The following is a 14,869-nucleotide window of genomic DNA, read 5'->3' on the forward strand; positions in this document are numbered from 1 at the left end:
CACTTCAAGCAAGTTAATGACATTTATTTGATTTCTTTAGATATGAAAAAACTACTTCCTAACATGTTAAGTCCAGATCCAAGGGAACTTCAGAAATCCATTGAAGTTCAGTTGTTGAGAAGCTCTGTTTGTTTGGCAACTGCTTTAAACCACATAGAACAAGATCAGAAGTGGCAGTCTATAACTGAGTAAGTTCATTCTTAAGGAGGTAAGTGTGCATTGTGTATATCATATGATGAGTGTGCATACTTGGGATGGAGGCAGTCAGGAGGAGACAATTGCTAGATTGCTAAATACCAATTTTGATAGCTTAGGTTAAGTGGGAGAAGTCAAATCACATGTGAATGTCACACACCACTACATACTGATTGTTGAAACTAAATAAAAGTCCCAAAAGCAAATGTCTTGACTTGTCTCCTTTACTATGCAGCAGGCTGCTTATCTTCACTCTTCCCAATTTTTGATGCCAAATGGTAGCATCTTAACTGCATTATTACTTCAGTGGTTACAAGTTGAAGAATTTCATTAATTAATTGACAGAAAATATTTTCTTTCAGAAATGTAGTCAAGTACTTGAAGCAAACCTCCCGCATAGCTATTGGACCACTGAGACTTTCTACGTTAACAGTTTCCCAGTCCTTGCCGGTTCTGAGTACCTTACAGCTCTACTGCTCATCTGCTTTGGAGAACACAGTTTCTAATAGACTTTCAACAGAGGTGTGTAGAAGTATATTTTTTATAAGCATAATCTTATGTATACTAATAGGTGTTATTATGGAACAAAACCCTCCCTTTTTTGAGTTTTTAATAAAATAGCATCTGTAGTTAGGCAAGCTAGTAATTTCAGAAATATAAAATGCCATTTTAAGGCAGATTTTCATTTGAGAAGTATGTGGCCCAAATGAAAGAACCTAAGATACATAATCTCAGGAATGGCTAATTGTTTTCTTTTTTTTTTTTTTTTTTTTTTTTTTTTTTTGAGGTGGAGGGGTAGTATATATGAAGATATTTTCTGGAGGCAGAGTATTATTGGGGTGTGAATCAAAGATAAAACACTTCCTTTTCCCAAATAAGGAAAAGCTCATTCAAATATAGGGGGCCTTTCCCACAGGAATTATAATCTTTGAGAATCTGTTATAAAGCAGTGTTTTTTTTTTTTTTTATTTAAAAAAAGTTTTTTTTAGTTGTTGATGGACCTTTATTTTATTCATTTATTCATATACAATGCTGAGAATCAAACCCAGTGCCTTACACGTGTGAGGCAAGCGCTCTACCCAAACCACAACCCACAACTCCAGCCCTAGAGCAGTAGTTTTAATGTTCTCTTGTAATTTAACTTCTGCTTTATATTAAGTGTACTTTTAAAAAAATTGAAATGTGCTTACTTTATTGGCAAATATATTAATGTCGAACTTACTATTATGCATTTATTTCTTTTGCAAAATAAAGGTTTCCATTAGCATGTACTTGCCTCTTGTGCATGGAAGATATGTGACGGAAGAGAATAGCTTAATAGGTGAAACTGAAATATGCCTGAAGTAGCTGACTATGTTGGAGACTTGGACTTACAAGCAGTGTGTCTACAGACGTGCAAGGAGCAATATTTTACATTAAGTAATCTTTGCTTTTCTCTGGCAGGACTGTCTTATTCCCCTTTTCAGTGAAGCTTTGCGTTCCTGCAAACAGCACGACGTGAGGCCATGGATGCAGGCATTAAGATACACCATGTACCAGAATCAGTTGTTGGAGAAAATTAAAGGTAAGTAGTTTTCTTTTTCTTAAAATTAGATTTATTGATACACAAATTACACATTGAAAGTGTAAAGTTTGCTGAATTTGGGTGTCTTTCTTATGTCTACCAATATAAGATTCAAAGCAAGTATCTCACCCCAGAAAGTTCCCTTATCTCTTTTTCACCATTCACCCTGTCCGAGGCAGTTTGGTGATTTGCTTTCTGTTCTTATAAATATTAGACTTGTCTTTGCTGCTGCTTTATATAGTGTAATCATACAGTGTGCTGTCCTGTGTCTGACTTCTCTTCACTCAGGTTAAATGTATCAGTAATAAGGTACTTTTTTTTCTTTTTGAGTTACATTGTATAAATGTATCATCATTTGTTTATCTCTACATCCTTTCATGGATATTTGTTTTCTTTTTTTCCTAATTGGGCAGTTAAGTAAGGAGTTACTATGAACATTCATGAACAGGTCTTTGGGTGGATGTGTATTTGTGTTTTTCTTGAGAAAATGCCTAACAGTGGGGTTCCTGAGTCACACGTCTTAACTTGATAGTTTGCCACTTTCTTAAAAAGTGGCTGTATACTTTATATTCCTTTGGTATTTTAATGAAAGTTCCATTTGTTCTATATCATTGGTATTGTTGGTCTTTTTAATCTTTTTTTTTTTTTTTTTTTTTTTTTGGTACTGGGGATTGAACTGAGAGGTACTTTACCACTGAGCCACATCCCCAGCCCTTTTAAAATATTTTATTAGAGGCAGGGTCTTGCTGAATTGCTCAGTGCTTCACTAAGTTGCTAAGACTGACTTTGAAACTCAAGATCTCCTGCCTCAGCCTCCTGAGCTGCCGGAATCAAAGGCGTGCGCCACCACTCCTGGCTGGACTTTTTAATTTGAATCACTCGAGTTAATCACTGGTATGGGTGTAGTAACATCTCATGTGGCTTTATTTGTATTTTTCTGATGATTAATAATTTTCAGCATCATTTCCTATGCATAGAAGCCATTGTTTTCCTTATTTTTCAAATGTTTGTTCACATCTTTCACTGTTAATGAGCTGAGACTTATTTATGTGTTCTGAGCACAAGTAAACTGCAACTGTTTTTTCTTTTTGTTAATGAACTTATATTTTATTTATTTATTTATTTATTTGTGGTGCTGAGAATTGAACCCAGTGCCTCACACTTTCCAGGCAAGCGCTCTACCACTGAGCTACAATCCCAGCCCCTGCAAATGTTTTCATTTATATAGTTTGTATTTTACTTTTTTTTTTTGGTGCTGGGAATTGAATCCAGAGCTTCATACATGCTAGGCAAGCACTCTTAACACTGAGGTACATTTCTAGTCCAAATTAATGACTAGAGAATTACTGTAAATATTTATAATGACTAATATTAATAAATATTAATATAAATATTATATGCACCTAATTTTATATTATAAATATTTATATGCACCTAATTTTTAAAAAATATTTTTAGTTGTAGATGGACTAAAAATACCTTTATTTATGTATTTATTTTAACATGGTGCTGAGGATTGAACTCAGTTCCTTACATGCGTGAGGCAAGTGCTCTACCACTGAGCAACAGCCTCAGACCAATGCATCTAATTTTTAAGAAAGAAATGTCTGTCATGTTTAAGAAATGCTGACTTTTTATATTTTGGCTGTGCAATAGAACAGGGCCAGATTTTTATAGTGTTACAGCTGAAAATGTGGTAGCTAGAGTTAGTAAACTTCAGTGTTAAATATCAAGAAGCCAGCTTCCAGGAAAAGGACTTGCACTGCAGGGTGTTTACTGGCAGTTGACTTGTATGGCCCCCTGCTGCAAACAGACCAAAGTTTGGATCATTGGGTCAATTTGCAAATTGAAGGGCCTTTGGACAAATCATTGAACTACTGAACTTCTTTCCTTTTCAAGTTATTAAGGTCAGTGAGTTACCCCACCTGTGAGTTTCTTATACAGATTTCATGAGATGAGATGGTATATAAAAGCCCTAGCACAAAGTATGGCATAGGGCAGCCAATACTGCCTTTCCCTTCCTTCCATGTCAAACAAGGTTTAAAATTGGGAAGACTCATTAACTCAGTGGTTATATTCAGAGACAGATCTGTATTCTGCCTTGTTTTTATTTCCTTATTAAACAAGTCTTGATCGGGTATGCTTTGTGCCAGGTACTGTGATGGATGTTGGCATCTAATGGTGAACAGGACAAGCCTGTTTTCTTCATTCTTAGATCCTAGGGGATTCTAGAGTCCAGGAAGAGCCGACATCAGGCAAGGAGTGGCAGTACAGTGTGTTGAACGACGTACATGTGCCAGGGGTGTTAAAAGGACACACACACAGGACATCCAATTTACACCTAGGAATCAGGGAAGGACTTGTAACATTTAAGCTGAGACTTGAGGCTGGTAGAGATGAGAAAGAAGGCAGGCTGATTTGCTTAGAAAGAACATTGTGTGTGGAGGGTAGAGAAAATTATGAAAGATTGTTCCATGATTTAGGGTGCCTGTGGGAGCGTAGGAAGAGACAACTGGATGAGATTGGAGTGGAATGAATGCAAGGTATTGAGCCTTAGAGCCCAAACCAGGAGAGTGGGCTTGTTCAGAAATGCGGTAGGAGTCCATCAAAAGTTTTTTAAACAAGAAAGTGAAATGTTCAGATTTACTTTTGCATATGAATCAATCACTTCAGTTGAGATTGGAGAATATATTAGAGGAGGAGGAGAATGAGGCAAAGGAACCAGGTAGGGTGAAGTCCCTACTGCTAAACAAGGTGCTAGGGATGGCAGTAGGGACAGAAAAAAGCAAATCAGATCTGAAGGTTAAAAGTAAAGTCTTAAGATAATCGCCAGGGCCCTGCTCAGGTGGTTCTGTGCCTTTCCTTGAGAAAGGGAAAATGGGAGAAAGGGCAAACATTTGGAGGATGGTAGATAATGAACTCCATTTGACAGGTACCTAGAATGTAGGTGACCATTTGGCTGATTGGACTCAGCTGTCAGATCTGGGCTAAAGATTCACAAGTCATCAGCATTTGTATAGTTAATTGAAAGTCAGAGGAACCAGATATCTTGTCTAGAGAGTGTGTGCAGAGTGGAAAGAGGGGGTGGGTGGTGGAAGGTAAGGACCCTGGAGTATTCTTGTGCATGGCAGGAGGAAATCCAGGAGAGAACAGCAGAGTACTAGGGCAGCGGGTACTTAGAGAAGAGTCCTGGCGTGGTTTGTTAAGCCGAACACTCTTTCCCTACCCTTTGGCCTAGGCTCTTCATTAAAAATTTAGAAATAAAAGTTAATTTTTTATAGTAAATGATTTTCACTTTTCTCTTCTCTGTACATATTAAACAAATACTGAAGATGTTGTCTTTGGGGAGGTGGTGAGGAAGGGGGGATAATAGGGAATATAGTCTGGGGTTAGATGGATTGGGGACTAATGAAACATTTTCTTCTGTTCAGAACAAACAGTCCCAATTAGAAGCCATCTCATGGAATTAGGTCTAACAGCAGCAAAATTTGCTAGAAAACGGGGGAATGTGTCACTTGCAACAAGACTTTTGGCACAATGCAGTGAGGTTCAACTGGGGAAGACCACCACTGCCCAGGATTTAGTCCAGCATTTTAAAAAACTGTCAACACAAGGTCAAGTGGATGAAAAATGGGGGCCTGAACTTGATATTGAAAAAACAAAATTGCTATATACAGCAGGTTAGTAAAATGAATCATCGTTAGTACATGAGTATAATAAAATGAATATGCGTGAACAGTACTGTATATGGAGTAAGGCAGCAAAAGAGAAGATGATTATTTCCAGCTGTTGCTGAACATTTGATTCCTGAATAAGTTGTTTATAATTGTCTTATCTCTATAAATCAGTACTTTTGAAAGAATTTGGCTGCAAAGTATTAAAGTTTAAAAAAAAAGTTTTTCAGAAATCATTGTCAGTGAATTCACATGTTTTTAAAAGGAAAATATTATTTACCTTGAAATAACTTCAGTCATTTGCTTTTAAGGATAAGTGCTGATTCAGTTTTTGATTTTCTCTAGGCCAGTCAACACATGCAATGGAAATGTTGAGTTCTTGTGCCATATCTTTCTGCAAGTCTGCAAAAGCTGAATATGCAGTTGCAAAATCAATTCTGACTCTGGCTAAGTGGATCCAGGCAGAATGGAAAGAGATCTCAGGACAGCTGAAGCAGGTGTACAGGGCTCAGCAACAGCAGAGCTTCTCAGGTCTTTCCACTTTGTCTAAAAACATACTCACTCTAATAGAACTCCCATCTATTAATACAGTGGAAGAAGAGTATCCTCGGATTGAGAGCGAGTCCACAGGTAGGATTCCTTTTGTTAGCTTTAAAAATACTGATTTTAGAAGCCTAAAATTTATAGTGTTCTACTAGAGATCACTTGTCACAAGAGTATGTCTATGAAAATATGCAGTATATTACCTGGAAGTAACTAATACATATTTCTTTACAATCCAATACCTTCCAATTTTCCATATTCAAGTTGCTTATGTGACTAAATGTTTTTGCTGGCCATAGGGTTCTGCCCCTGATATATAAAGCTTAACCTCACATCAGAAGGAGCAACAGAGATACAAAGGAGTATCTGTGTTCCTCTTGATTGATGGATCATAGAAACTACAGAAAGACTCAAGTTACACATTCTGACACTAGTGCTATTAACAGTACATTTATTCAATCAAAAAATAAAAAATTTTGAGTGTCCTGCTTTTACGGTTTGGGAGCTATTTATCCTCTTTGCTGAAACATGAGAATATACCTTCATTTTGCTGAAGTCTAGGATTTTAATTATGTACACTGGTTTTATGAAATAATTCTAATATATACATATTATCAGAACTTGATATTCATTTTGGATATGTCTTATTATAAATTGTGGCAAATGCGCGTGACATTTATTCCTTTAAAATGGGAATAAAGATCTTTGCCTCATGAGTCTGTGCAACTGAATGAAACGGCATACTTATCTCCTATGCATTATTTTTTGTCAGAATTTGAAATGTATCTAGTATTGATGAAATAGCCACTCAGATGCAGACGGCAATACATTGTGCAGCACATCTAACACCTGAACTGATGACGAAGTTTAGTGTCGTGAAAGACTTTGATGTGTGCCACAGGTGCTAATCTCTGCTTACTTGAGAAACGAATTCATTTTAACATTACAACACTTTAGAGAAGCATAATCCATATTTGTGCCTTATCCAAGTATGCACAATAATTTGGAACTTATTGATTGCTTGAAGACAATAAAGACCTAAAATGTTAATAGAAATACCATTTGAAATTTATATAAATGTAATGCTGAGTTCTTTTATTGTTTTTTTCCTTATTGTTGCAGTACATATTGGAGTTGGAGAACCTGACTTCATTTTGGGACAGTTATATCACCTGTCTTCAGTACAGGCACCTGAAGTAGCCAAATCTTGGGCAGCACTGGCTAGTTGGGCATATAGGTGGGGCAGAAAGGTGGTTGACAATGCCAGGTATGTATGCGTCAATGTATAATTTCTTGAAAGCGTTGCAAAGTAGAAATTTTAAATGCTGAAGGACTAGAAATAAGACTTAGTGGTGAGGGCATGCCCTGGGGCCTGGGAGTGACTTGCAGTACTGCAAAACAGCACCAGCAAAATAAAGAATAAAGTATTTGTTGATTTGGTAAAACCTTGACAGCTCAAATACTTGACACATTGTTCATTTTTATAGTCAGGGAGAAGGTGTTCGTCTGTTGCCTAGAGAAAAATCAGAAGTTCAAAATCTGCTTCCAGACACTATAACTGAAGAAGAAAAAGAGAGAATATATGGTATTCTTGGACAGGCAGTCTGTCGACCAGCAGGAATTCAGGTAAGGAAAACGTGGTACATTGTCTGGGGGAGATAGTGACAAGATTGTTATTCCAGCTCATTTATATTGAGGAAACTGGTCACATATACTTCATGAAATTTTGAAAGGACTTAGGCAGTTACTCTGCAAATAAAACTGAGTTTTAAGATGAAAGAAAGTAAATTGTGTTTTTCTAAGAAAGAATTTCTTAAGAAATCAACTCATTTCCTTAGTATTCTAGTAAAAAGTGAAGTTTCTTTTGTGTAAACTAAATTTGTTTTAGTTGTTCTTCTGATCATAAGTTTTTGAGAACTGGGTTCAGTGGCATACCTTTATAATACCAGCAACTGTGGAGGCTGAGGCAGGAAAATTGCAAGTTCTAAGCCAGCCTGGGCAACTTAGTGTTGACTCTGTCTCAAAATAAAAAGGGCTGGAACTGTAACACAGTGGTTTGAGCACCCACCAAAAAAATAAGGAAAGAAAGAAGAAAAAATAAGTAAAAGTGGTTCTTAGGCTGGGGTGTAGCTCTGTGTGTGCTTAGCGTGTTTGTGGCCCTGGGTTTAGTCCCCAGTATTAAGAAAGGGGGAAAATTATTTTTTACCCAAGGCCTGGGACCTTTCAGAATTTGCTAATTCATGAACCCCACCCCCAGGAATTCTGAACCAGACCTGTGGGCACATTTAAGCTTATTAGGTGTTTCTGATACATAGCCAGAGTTGAAAACAGTGAACTAGGTGAGCTGTAACTTTCACTTCTTGCCCCGTCAAAGTCCAGTCTCTCCTAGGATTAGTACCACTATGAGTATTCAGTTACAGTCTTCAAAGCCATGCATTTTACTTCATACTAAATTCTGTTGACTGAGTTCTTGCTCTAAACAATAATCCAGTAAGTCTCTGACAAAGCTGGTATTAGGTCTATGTGTGGTATTATAAAGAGAGTGAGAGCTGTTGCATGTATTCTGTGTATGTTCGGTCTTAAGCCTTTGAAGAGATCACATTTATCTTTCTGCAGGCAGAATATTGTAGTTTGGAAGCATTTGAGGTACAAAAAATAATAAGTTTTTATTCTTTACTTAAATGCTTATATCCTTGTTCATTGGTTGCATTAATAATACATAATAAAGAGAATTCTGTTAACATCATTAGTGTGTAATACCAATAATGTGGAATAATTTGGTCTCAAATGAGAAGAATGTTTTCATATGTCAGTCAAATCATTTACCTTTCTCTCTTTTCACTTTATATTAAAAAATAGCATGTTATGCCCAATTTTCCTTCAGGATGAAGATATAACACTTCAGATAACAGAGAATGAAGACAATGAGGAAGATGACATGGTTGATGTTATCTGGCGTCAGTTAATATCAAGCTGCCCATGGCTTTCAGAACTTGATGAAAGTGCAACTGAAGGAGTTATTAAAGTGTGGAGGAAAGTTGTAGATAGAATCTTCAGCCTGTACAAACTGTCTTGTAGTGCATATTTTACTTTCCTTAAACTCAACGCTGGTCAAGTAGGTAGCATAGTGTTCTAAGAAAAATTATTTGAGATTTCCTTTCTAGGAAATAAAAGCAAGAGACTGAAATTTTTCTTATTCCTTCCTTTAATCTCCCATTCTTAGATTCCTTTAGAAGAAGATGACCCTAGGCTACATTTAAGCCATAGAGTAGAGCAGAGCACCGACGATGTGATCGTGATGGCTACTCTTCGACTGCTCCGGTTGTTGGTGAAGCACGCAGGCGAGCTCCGGCAGTATCTGGAACATGGCTTGGAAACAACACCTACTGCTCCATGGAGAGGTGAAGACCTGAGTTAACGTATCAGTCAGTATTGTCTTCAGTGAGACACACTAAGATGGCTTTAAAAAATTTTTTAAAAAAAATTGTTCTAATTAGTTGTACATGACAGTAGAATGCATTTATGTATAATTTGACAGATCATTTTTTGAAAAAGTGTTTCCTTTATGTTTATTATTTGAATGTGTTTGAGAACCACTTTAGTTCATAGGACATTCCAGGCTGTTTGTTACACCACAAAGACCTTCTCTCATACGTTTCAGAGAAATGAGAAGCTGAATGGTAGGAACTTTTTATATATAAAGCTAATTTTGAGAGGGCAGCGAATATAGATATCAAAAGATCTTATATGCCCTTTTAAAAAATTGTGTTTTCCTTCTTTGTAAACATTCTTATACATTTCTCACTGGTTAAAGGGGTGTACACCTATAATCCCAGCTACTTAGGAGGTTGAGGAAGGAGGCTTGCAAGTTTAAGGCCAACCTAGGAAACTCAAACCCTGTCTCAAAATAAAAAAATTAAATAGACTAAATTATAGCTCAGTAATAGAGTATCCCTGAATCTAGTACTCACTACTGCAAAAACAAACAAACAAATGTCTAGAATATGTTTGGCTTGTTTTGGACTTTGATTTATAGCCTTAACCAGACTTGGACATCAGTAGTTATTGTATTTGATGCCTGGTTACCCAGGGAGAACTTTGAAGCCCTTAAAATTTTTATTGATGCTGACACATAATCAAGTTTTATCCATTTGCTCTATGAATGGACAGTTTGTAATAACCTTGAAATATCTTTTTGTTCTTATCCTGAAGGAATTATTCCACAGCTTTTTTCCCGCTTAAACCACCCTGAAGTGTATGTTCGCCAAAGTATTTGTAACCTTCTCTGTCGTGTGGCTCAAGACTCCCCACATCTCATATTGTATCCTGCAATCGTGGGAACCATATCTCTTAGTAGTGAATCCCAGGCTTCAGGTATGCTGTATTTAAGGTATTGCTGCTTTGGGCTGATGAGGTAGCTCAGTGATAGAGCACTTGCCTAACACTTGCAAGGCTATGGCACATCCCCAGCACCACAGAAAATAAGTAAATAATTAAAATATTGCTAATTTAAATATAAAATTAATAATTTTTGTTGAGTCAATTTTTTGTCTTCTAGAGTTGGTAAAGTTTGTAGTTTTTTCAGTAGTAGTAATTATTATTTATTGCTGAAGTAACTACTATGTATCTGGTACTAGTACACGTGCCGTGCACTTTGTCTTCAGTCCTTAAAATAACCCACCCAGGCCAGGTGCAGTGATACACATCTGTAATCCTAGTGATTTGAGAGGCTAGCCTCAGCAACTTAGTTAGGTCCTAATCAATTCAGGGAAACCCTGTCTCAAAATAAAAAGTGAAAAGAGCCGGGATGTAGCTCAGTGGTAAAGGACCTCTGGGTTTAGTCCCTAGTACCAAGGTGAGTTATTTTTGAAGTAACTCATGTTACAGAGCTTTAACTGCCAAACAGGTATTAGACCAAGTTCTAGACTCTGCCGGGAAGGATACTTTATTTATTAGAGACTCACTTATTTTTCTCCCATGTATCTCCTATTAACTTATGATATTAATAAATATGAAAGCTCATTTTATAAAAAGGCAGCATAATCTTTAGTCAACTTAATGTACAGAAGGCAAGTGAGTTAAACAAGGACTCTGGGTTCCATTATATTATCCACTTTTTCCCTAACTCAGTGTGGGTACATGAGAGAAATCTTAAAATTATTTCATTTTTCCCATTTCATGGTAGGAAATAAATTTTCCTCTGCAATTCCAACTTTACTTGGAAACATTCAAGGAGAAGAACTGCTGGTTTCTGAATGTGAGGGAGGAAGTCCTCCTACGTCTCAGGATAGCAATAAGGATGAACCTAAAAGTGGATTAAATGAAGACCAAGCCATGATGCAGGATTGCTACAGCAAAATTGTAGATAAGCTGTCCTCTGCAAACCCAACTATGGTGTTACAGGTACAAAGACATCCAGCTCATGTGTTTTACAATTTTTATAACAGCGTCCCTTACCAAAATACCCATACCCTAAAAATAAAACTCAGGGAAATTAGTATTTGAGAACCAAAGCTTTAAGAATAATCAAATGGATTTTGCTAGTCTGTGTCAATAGAGTCACTAGAGTTCTTCAATTATAAAATGAACAGAAATTGCACCCATACAACTTGTGGTGTCTGGGGTTTAAAGAGTGCTGTGTGCAGACATGTCGGTGACGTGTTTGGATGTGTGTTTGGATGTGTGCCGTGTATGCAGGTTCAGATGCTGGTGGCTGAGCTGCGCAGGGTCACTGTGCTCTGGGATGAGCTCTGGCTGGGAGTTTTGTTACAGCAGCACATGTATGTCCTGAGACGAATTCAGCAACTGGAAGATGAAGTGAAGAGAGTCCAGAACAACAACACTTTACGCAAGTATGTTTTTATTCACTTGTGTTCATAAATGAAACTACCTTTAAAAAAAAAGGAGAAAGCAGTTATCTATACAGACTTCAAGGTTCATCTAGATTCTAACAAATTAGAATTCCATTCCTTTTTATGACTGAATAACATTCCTTGATGTAGGTGTCCCACATTTTTATACATTCATCTGTCAGTAGACAGTTGGATTGCTTCTACTTTGAAGCTGTGTGAATAATGCTGCTTTGAAAATTGGTGTACAAGTACTTATTTGAGTTCTTCCTTTGAATTATTTTGTGTATGAGGCAGTAGATTTGCAGTGGATCTTGTGACATATCTGTATTTAACTTGTTAAGGATGTGACAAGCTGAGGTTCTCAGTGGCAGTACTATTTTATATTCTCAAAAGCAGTGCACAAGTGCTCCATTTTTTTCTTTGCCAACACTTGTTAATTTTCCCTATTTTTTGATAATACCAACCTATTAGGTATGAAGTGGTATCTTATGGTTTGAATTTGTATTTCCCTGATTACTAATTCCCTAATCACTAATGATGAAAGCATTTTTTTCATTTGCTTATTGGACATTTGCTTATCTTCAGAGAAAAGTCAGTTCAAGTCCTTTGCTTATTTTTTTAATTGAGCTGTATATATTTGTTGTTGAGTTGTAGGAGTTCTTTATACATTCTGGATATTAACTCCTTATCAGATACATAATTTGCAAATATTTTCTACCTTTCTGTGGGTTGTCATTTTGCTCTGTGGTAGTATCTTTCAGTGTATAAAACCTTAAAATTTTTACATTGATCTGTCTTCCATATGAGGAGTCATTGCCCAACTTAGTTTCTTTTCTTTTTCTTTCTTTTTTTTTTTTTTGCTGTACTGGGGATCAAACTCAGGGCCTTATGCTTGCGAGGCGAGCACTTTACCAGCTGAGCTATCTCCCCAGCCCCCAACTTAGTTTCTTGAAGCCTTTTCCTTATGTGTTCATCATTATATTCTTAGCTCTTAAGTTCAAGTCTTTGATCCTTTTTGAGTTAGTTCAGGGTTTTTTGCATGGTGTATTATAAGGATACAACTAAAGTTTTTGTATGTGGTTATCCCATTTGCCTTATCCACACTGTTGAAAAGAAAAGTTTTCCATTTTATGTGCTGAATTTCATTTTGTGTTATGTTATTAAGTTACTTTGCCTTTTTTGCGGGGGGGGGGGGGGGGGGCGATACTGCGTATTGAACCCAGCGACACTCTATTACTAAACTACATCCCCACTTCTTTATATTTATGTTGAGACACAGGGGCTTGCTAGTTGCTGAGACTGGCCCGAAACTTGTAATCCTCCTGCCTCAACCAGTGCTAGGATTATAGGCATGTCCCTGGTTATTTTGCCAATATTTTATTATTGTATTTAAATTTATTGTTTTATACTATTTACTTATTGTTTATACCTATGTTTGTATAAAACTTTTGTACATTAAAGCTTATGGAAAAAAATGTTTTCCTAATTAGAGAAGAGAAAATTGCCATCATGCGGGAGAAGCACACGGCTTTAATGAAGCCCATTGTGTTTGCTCTGGAGCATGTGAGGAGTATCACAGCAGCCCCTGCAGAAACACCTCATGAAAAGTGGTTTCAAGATAACTATGGTGATGCAATTGAAAATGCCCTTGAAAAGCTGAAGACCCCATCCAACCCGGCAAAGCCTGGAAGCAGCTGGATTCCATTTAAAGAGGTAAAGAATATTCTCAATGTTACTAAACAGAAAATTCCATTTGGGATTCAAAATTTAAATAAGTGAACTCTCCTTACTCAGAACACATGAGATTTTTTTTAAGATCATGGAAGGCCACCTATGACCAGTTGCTTTTATAATACAAAGAAAAGGATATTGTTTGTTTTGGTAATTTGAGGACTGGCAGGCAGAAGGGTGACGAAAAACCCCTACTCATTCATATTTGGAGGGTTCACACCAGGGAAGAATATACAGTAAATACACAAGAAAAAGAAACCGTATCTTGTGCCTGTATTTCTTGCAGGAGTTTTTGGTGGTACTATTATCATGATTATTATTACTATTATTTTGTAGTATTGGAAATTGAACCCAGGGACCCTTTACCACTGAGCTATACCCCCAGCCCTTTTTTTATTTTGAGGCAGGGTGTTGCTGAGTTACTCAGGATGTTCTCAAACTTGAGATACTTCTGCGTCAGCCTCCTGAATAGCTTGGATTACAGATGTGTGCTACCATACCTGGCACTATTTAGTACTTCTAACACAGTATTCACATAGAACAACATTATATTTTTTTTTCTTTTCCTTTTTTTAATCAATATAGGTTTGAGCATTCTTAATCCAAAGTCTGGAACTTTTTGAGTAGTGCTCACATTTTTGGATTAGGTTTACATAAATAGGTAAAGTTAATGCAGATATTCCAAAATCTGAAAAACTCTAAAACCTAAAGTATTTTTTGGGTCCCAAGCATTTTAGATAAGGAATACTCTATCTTAATTATTTTGAAGTCAGTTTTGCATATGCTGCTGTATCTTCAAACATTTGAGCAGAATTATTTATATTTTGGTTCCCTTAATTCTGTGTTCTTTTTGGTCTTCTCTTACAGCATTAGCACCATTAGTTGAGCAAGTCTCTATAAGTTTGTATTTTTTTTCTTGTGTTTCCTTATCCTTGCTTTCTCTCCTACCTTTTTTGCTGTTAACTGATTTTTTTACTGAGCTTTGGTAATGTGAAAAATATTAAAATATGTACCAAAAAAATGTAAAAACTTCAGTTAATGCAAACTTCTAAATTTAGAGGAAACAGCCAGAAGCATAAAACAAGAAAACTAGTATAAAGAGGATATTTATTATGTGTGGCCTTGCCCAAACTCTGGTTTCCTGTGGTCCTAGACTGGTTTCTTTTCTTTTTTTGTGGTACCGGGGATCGAACTCAGGGCCTTGTGCTTGTGAGGCAAGCACTCTACCAGCTGAGCTATCTCCCCAGCCCCTAGACCAGTTTCTTACTCTTTGTCTTCTGTAAAAGAACTGGGAATATAACTCAGGGTCA

General features: G+C 36.7%; 1 protein-coding gene across 2 annotated transcripts in view; it reads left to right on the plus strand.

The window, feature by feature from the left end:
- Positions 1 to 14,869, plus strand: part of Smg1 (SMG1 nonsense mediated mRNA decay associated PI3K related kinase) — a 100,294-nt gene that overhangs the window by 52,832 nt on the left and 32,593 nt on the right. For both annotated transcript variants that reach the window (XM_047532800.1, XM_047532799.1), the window contains 13 exons: positions 41 to 188; positions 558 to 717; positions 1,639 to 1,759; positions 5,191 to 5,439; positions 5,779 to 6,063; positions 7,099 to 7,243; positions 7,464 to 7,602; positions 8,861 to 9,091; positions 9,200 to 9,377; positions 10,189 to 10,350; positions 11,162 to 11,379; positions 11,674 to 11,828; positions 13,319 to 13,541. In XM_047532800.1, coding sequence (XP_047388756.1) covers positions 41 to 188; positions 558 to 717; positions 1,639 to 1,759; positions 5,191 to 5,439; positions 5,779 to 6,063; positions 7,099 to 7,243; positions 7,464 to 7,602; positions 8,861 to 9,091; positions 9,200 to 9,377; positions 10,189 to 10,350; positions 11,162 to 11,379; positions 11,674 to 11,828; positions 13,319 to 13,541 — 2,414 coding nt within the window. The remainder of the gene's footprint in view (positions 1 to 40; positions 189 to 557; positions 718 to 1,638; positions 1,760 to 5,190; positions 5,440 to 5,778; positions 6,064 to 7,098; positions 7,244 to 7,463; positions 7,603 to 8,860; positions 9,092 to 9,199; positions 9,378 to 10,188; positions 10,351 to 11,161; positions 11,380 to 11,673; positions 11,829 to 13,318; positions 13,542 to 14,869) is intronic.

The sequence above is a fragment of the Sciurus carolinensis genome, chromosome 18 (assembly GCF_902686445.1).
Source record: "Sciurus carolinensis chromosome 18, mSciCar1.2, whole genome shotgun sequence".
NCBI lineage: Eukaryota > Metazoa > Chordata > Mammalia > Rodentia > Sciuridae > Sciurus > Sciurus carolinensis.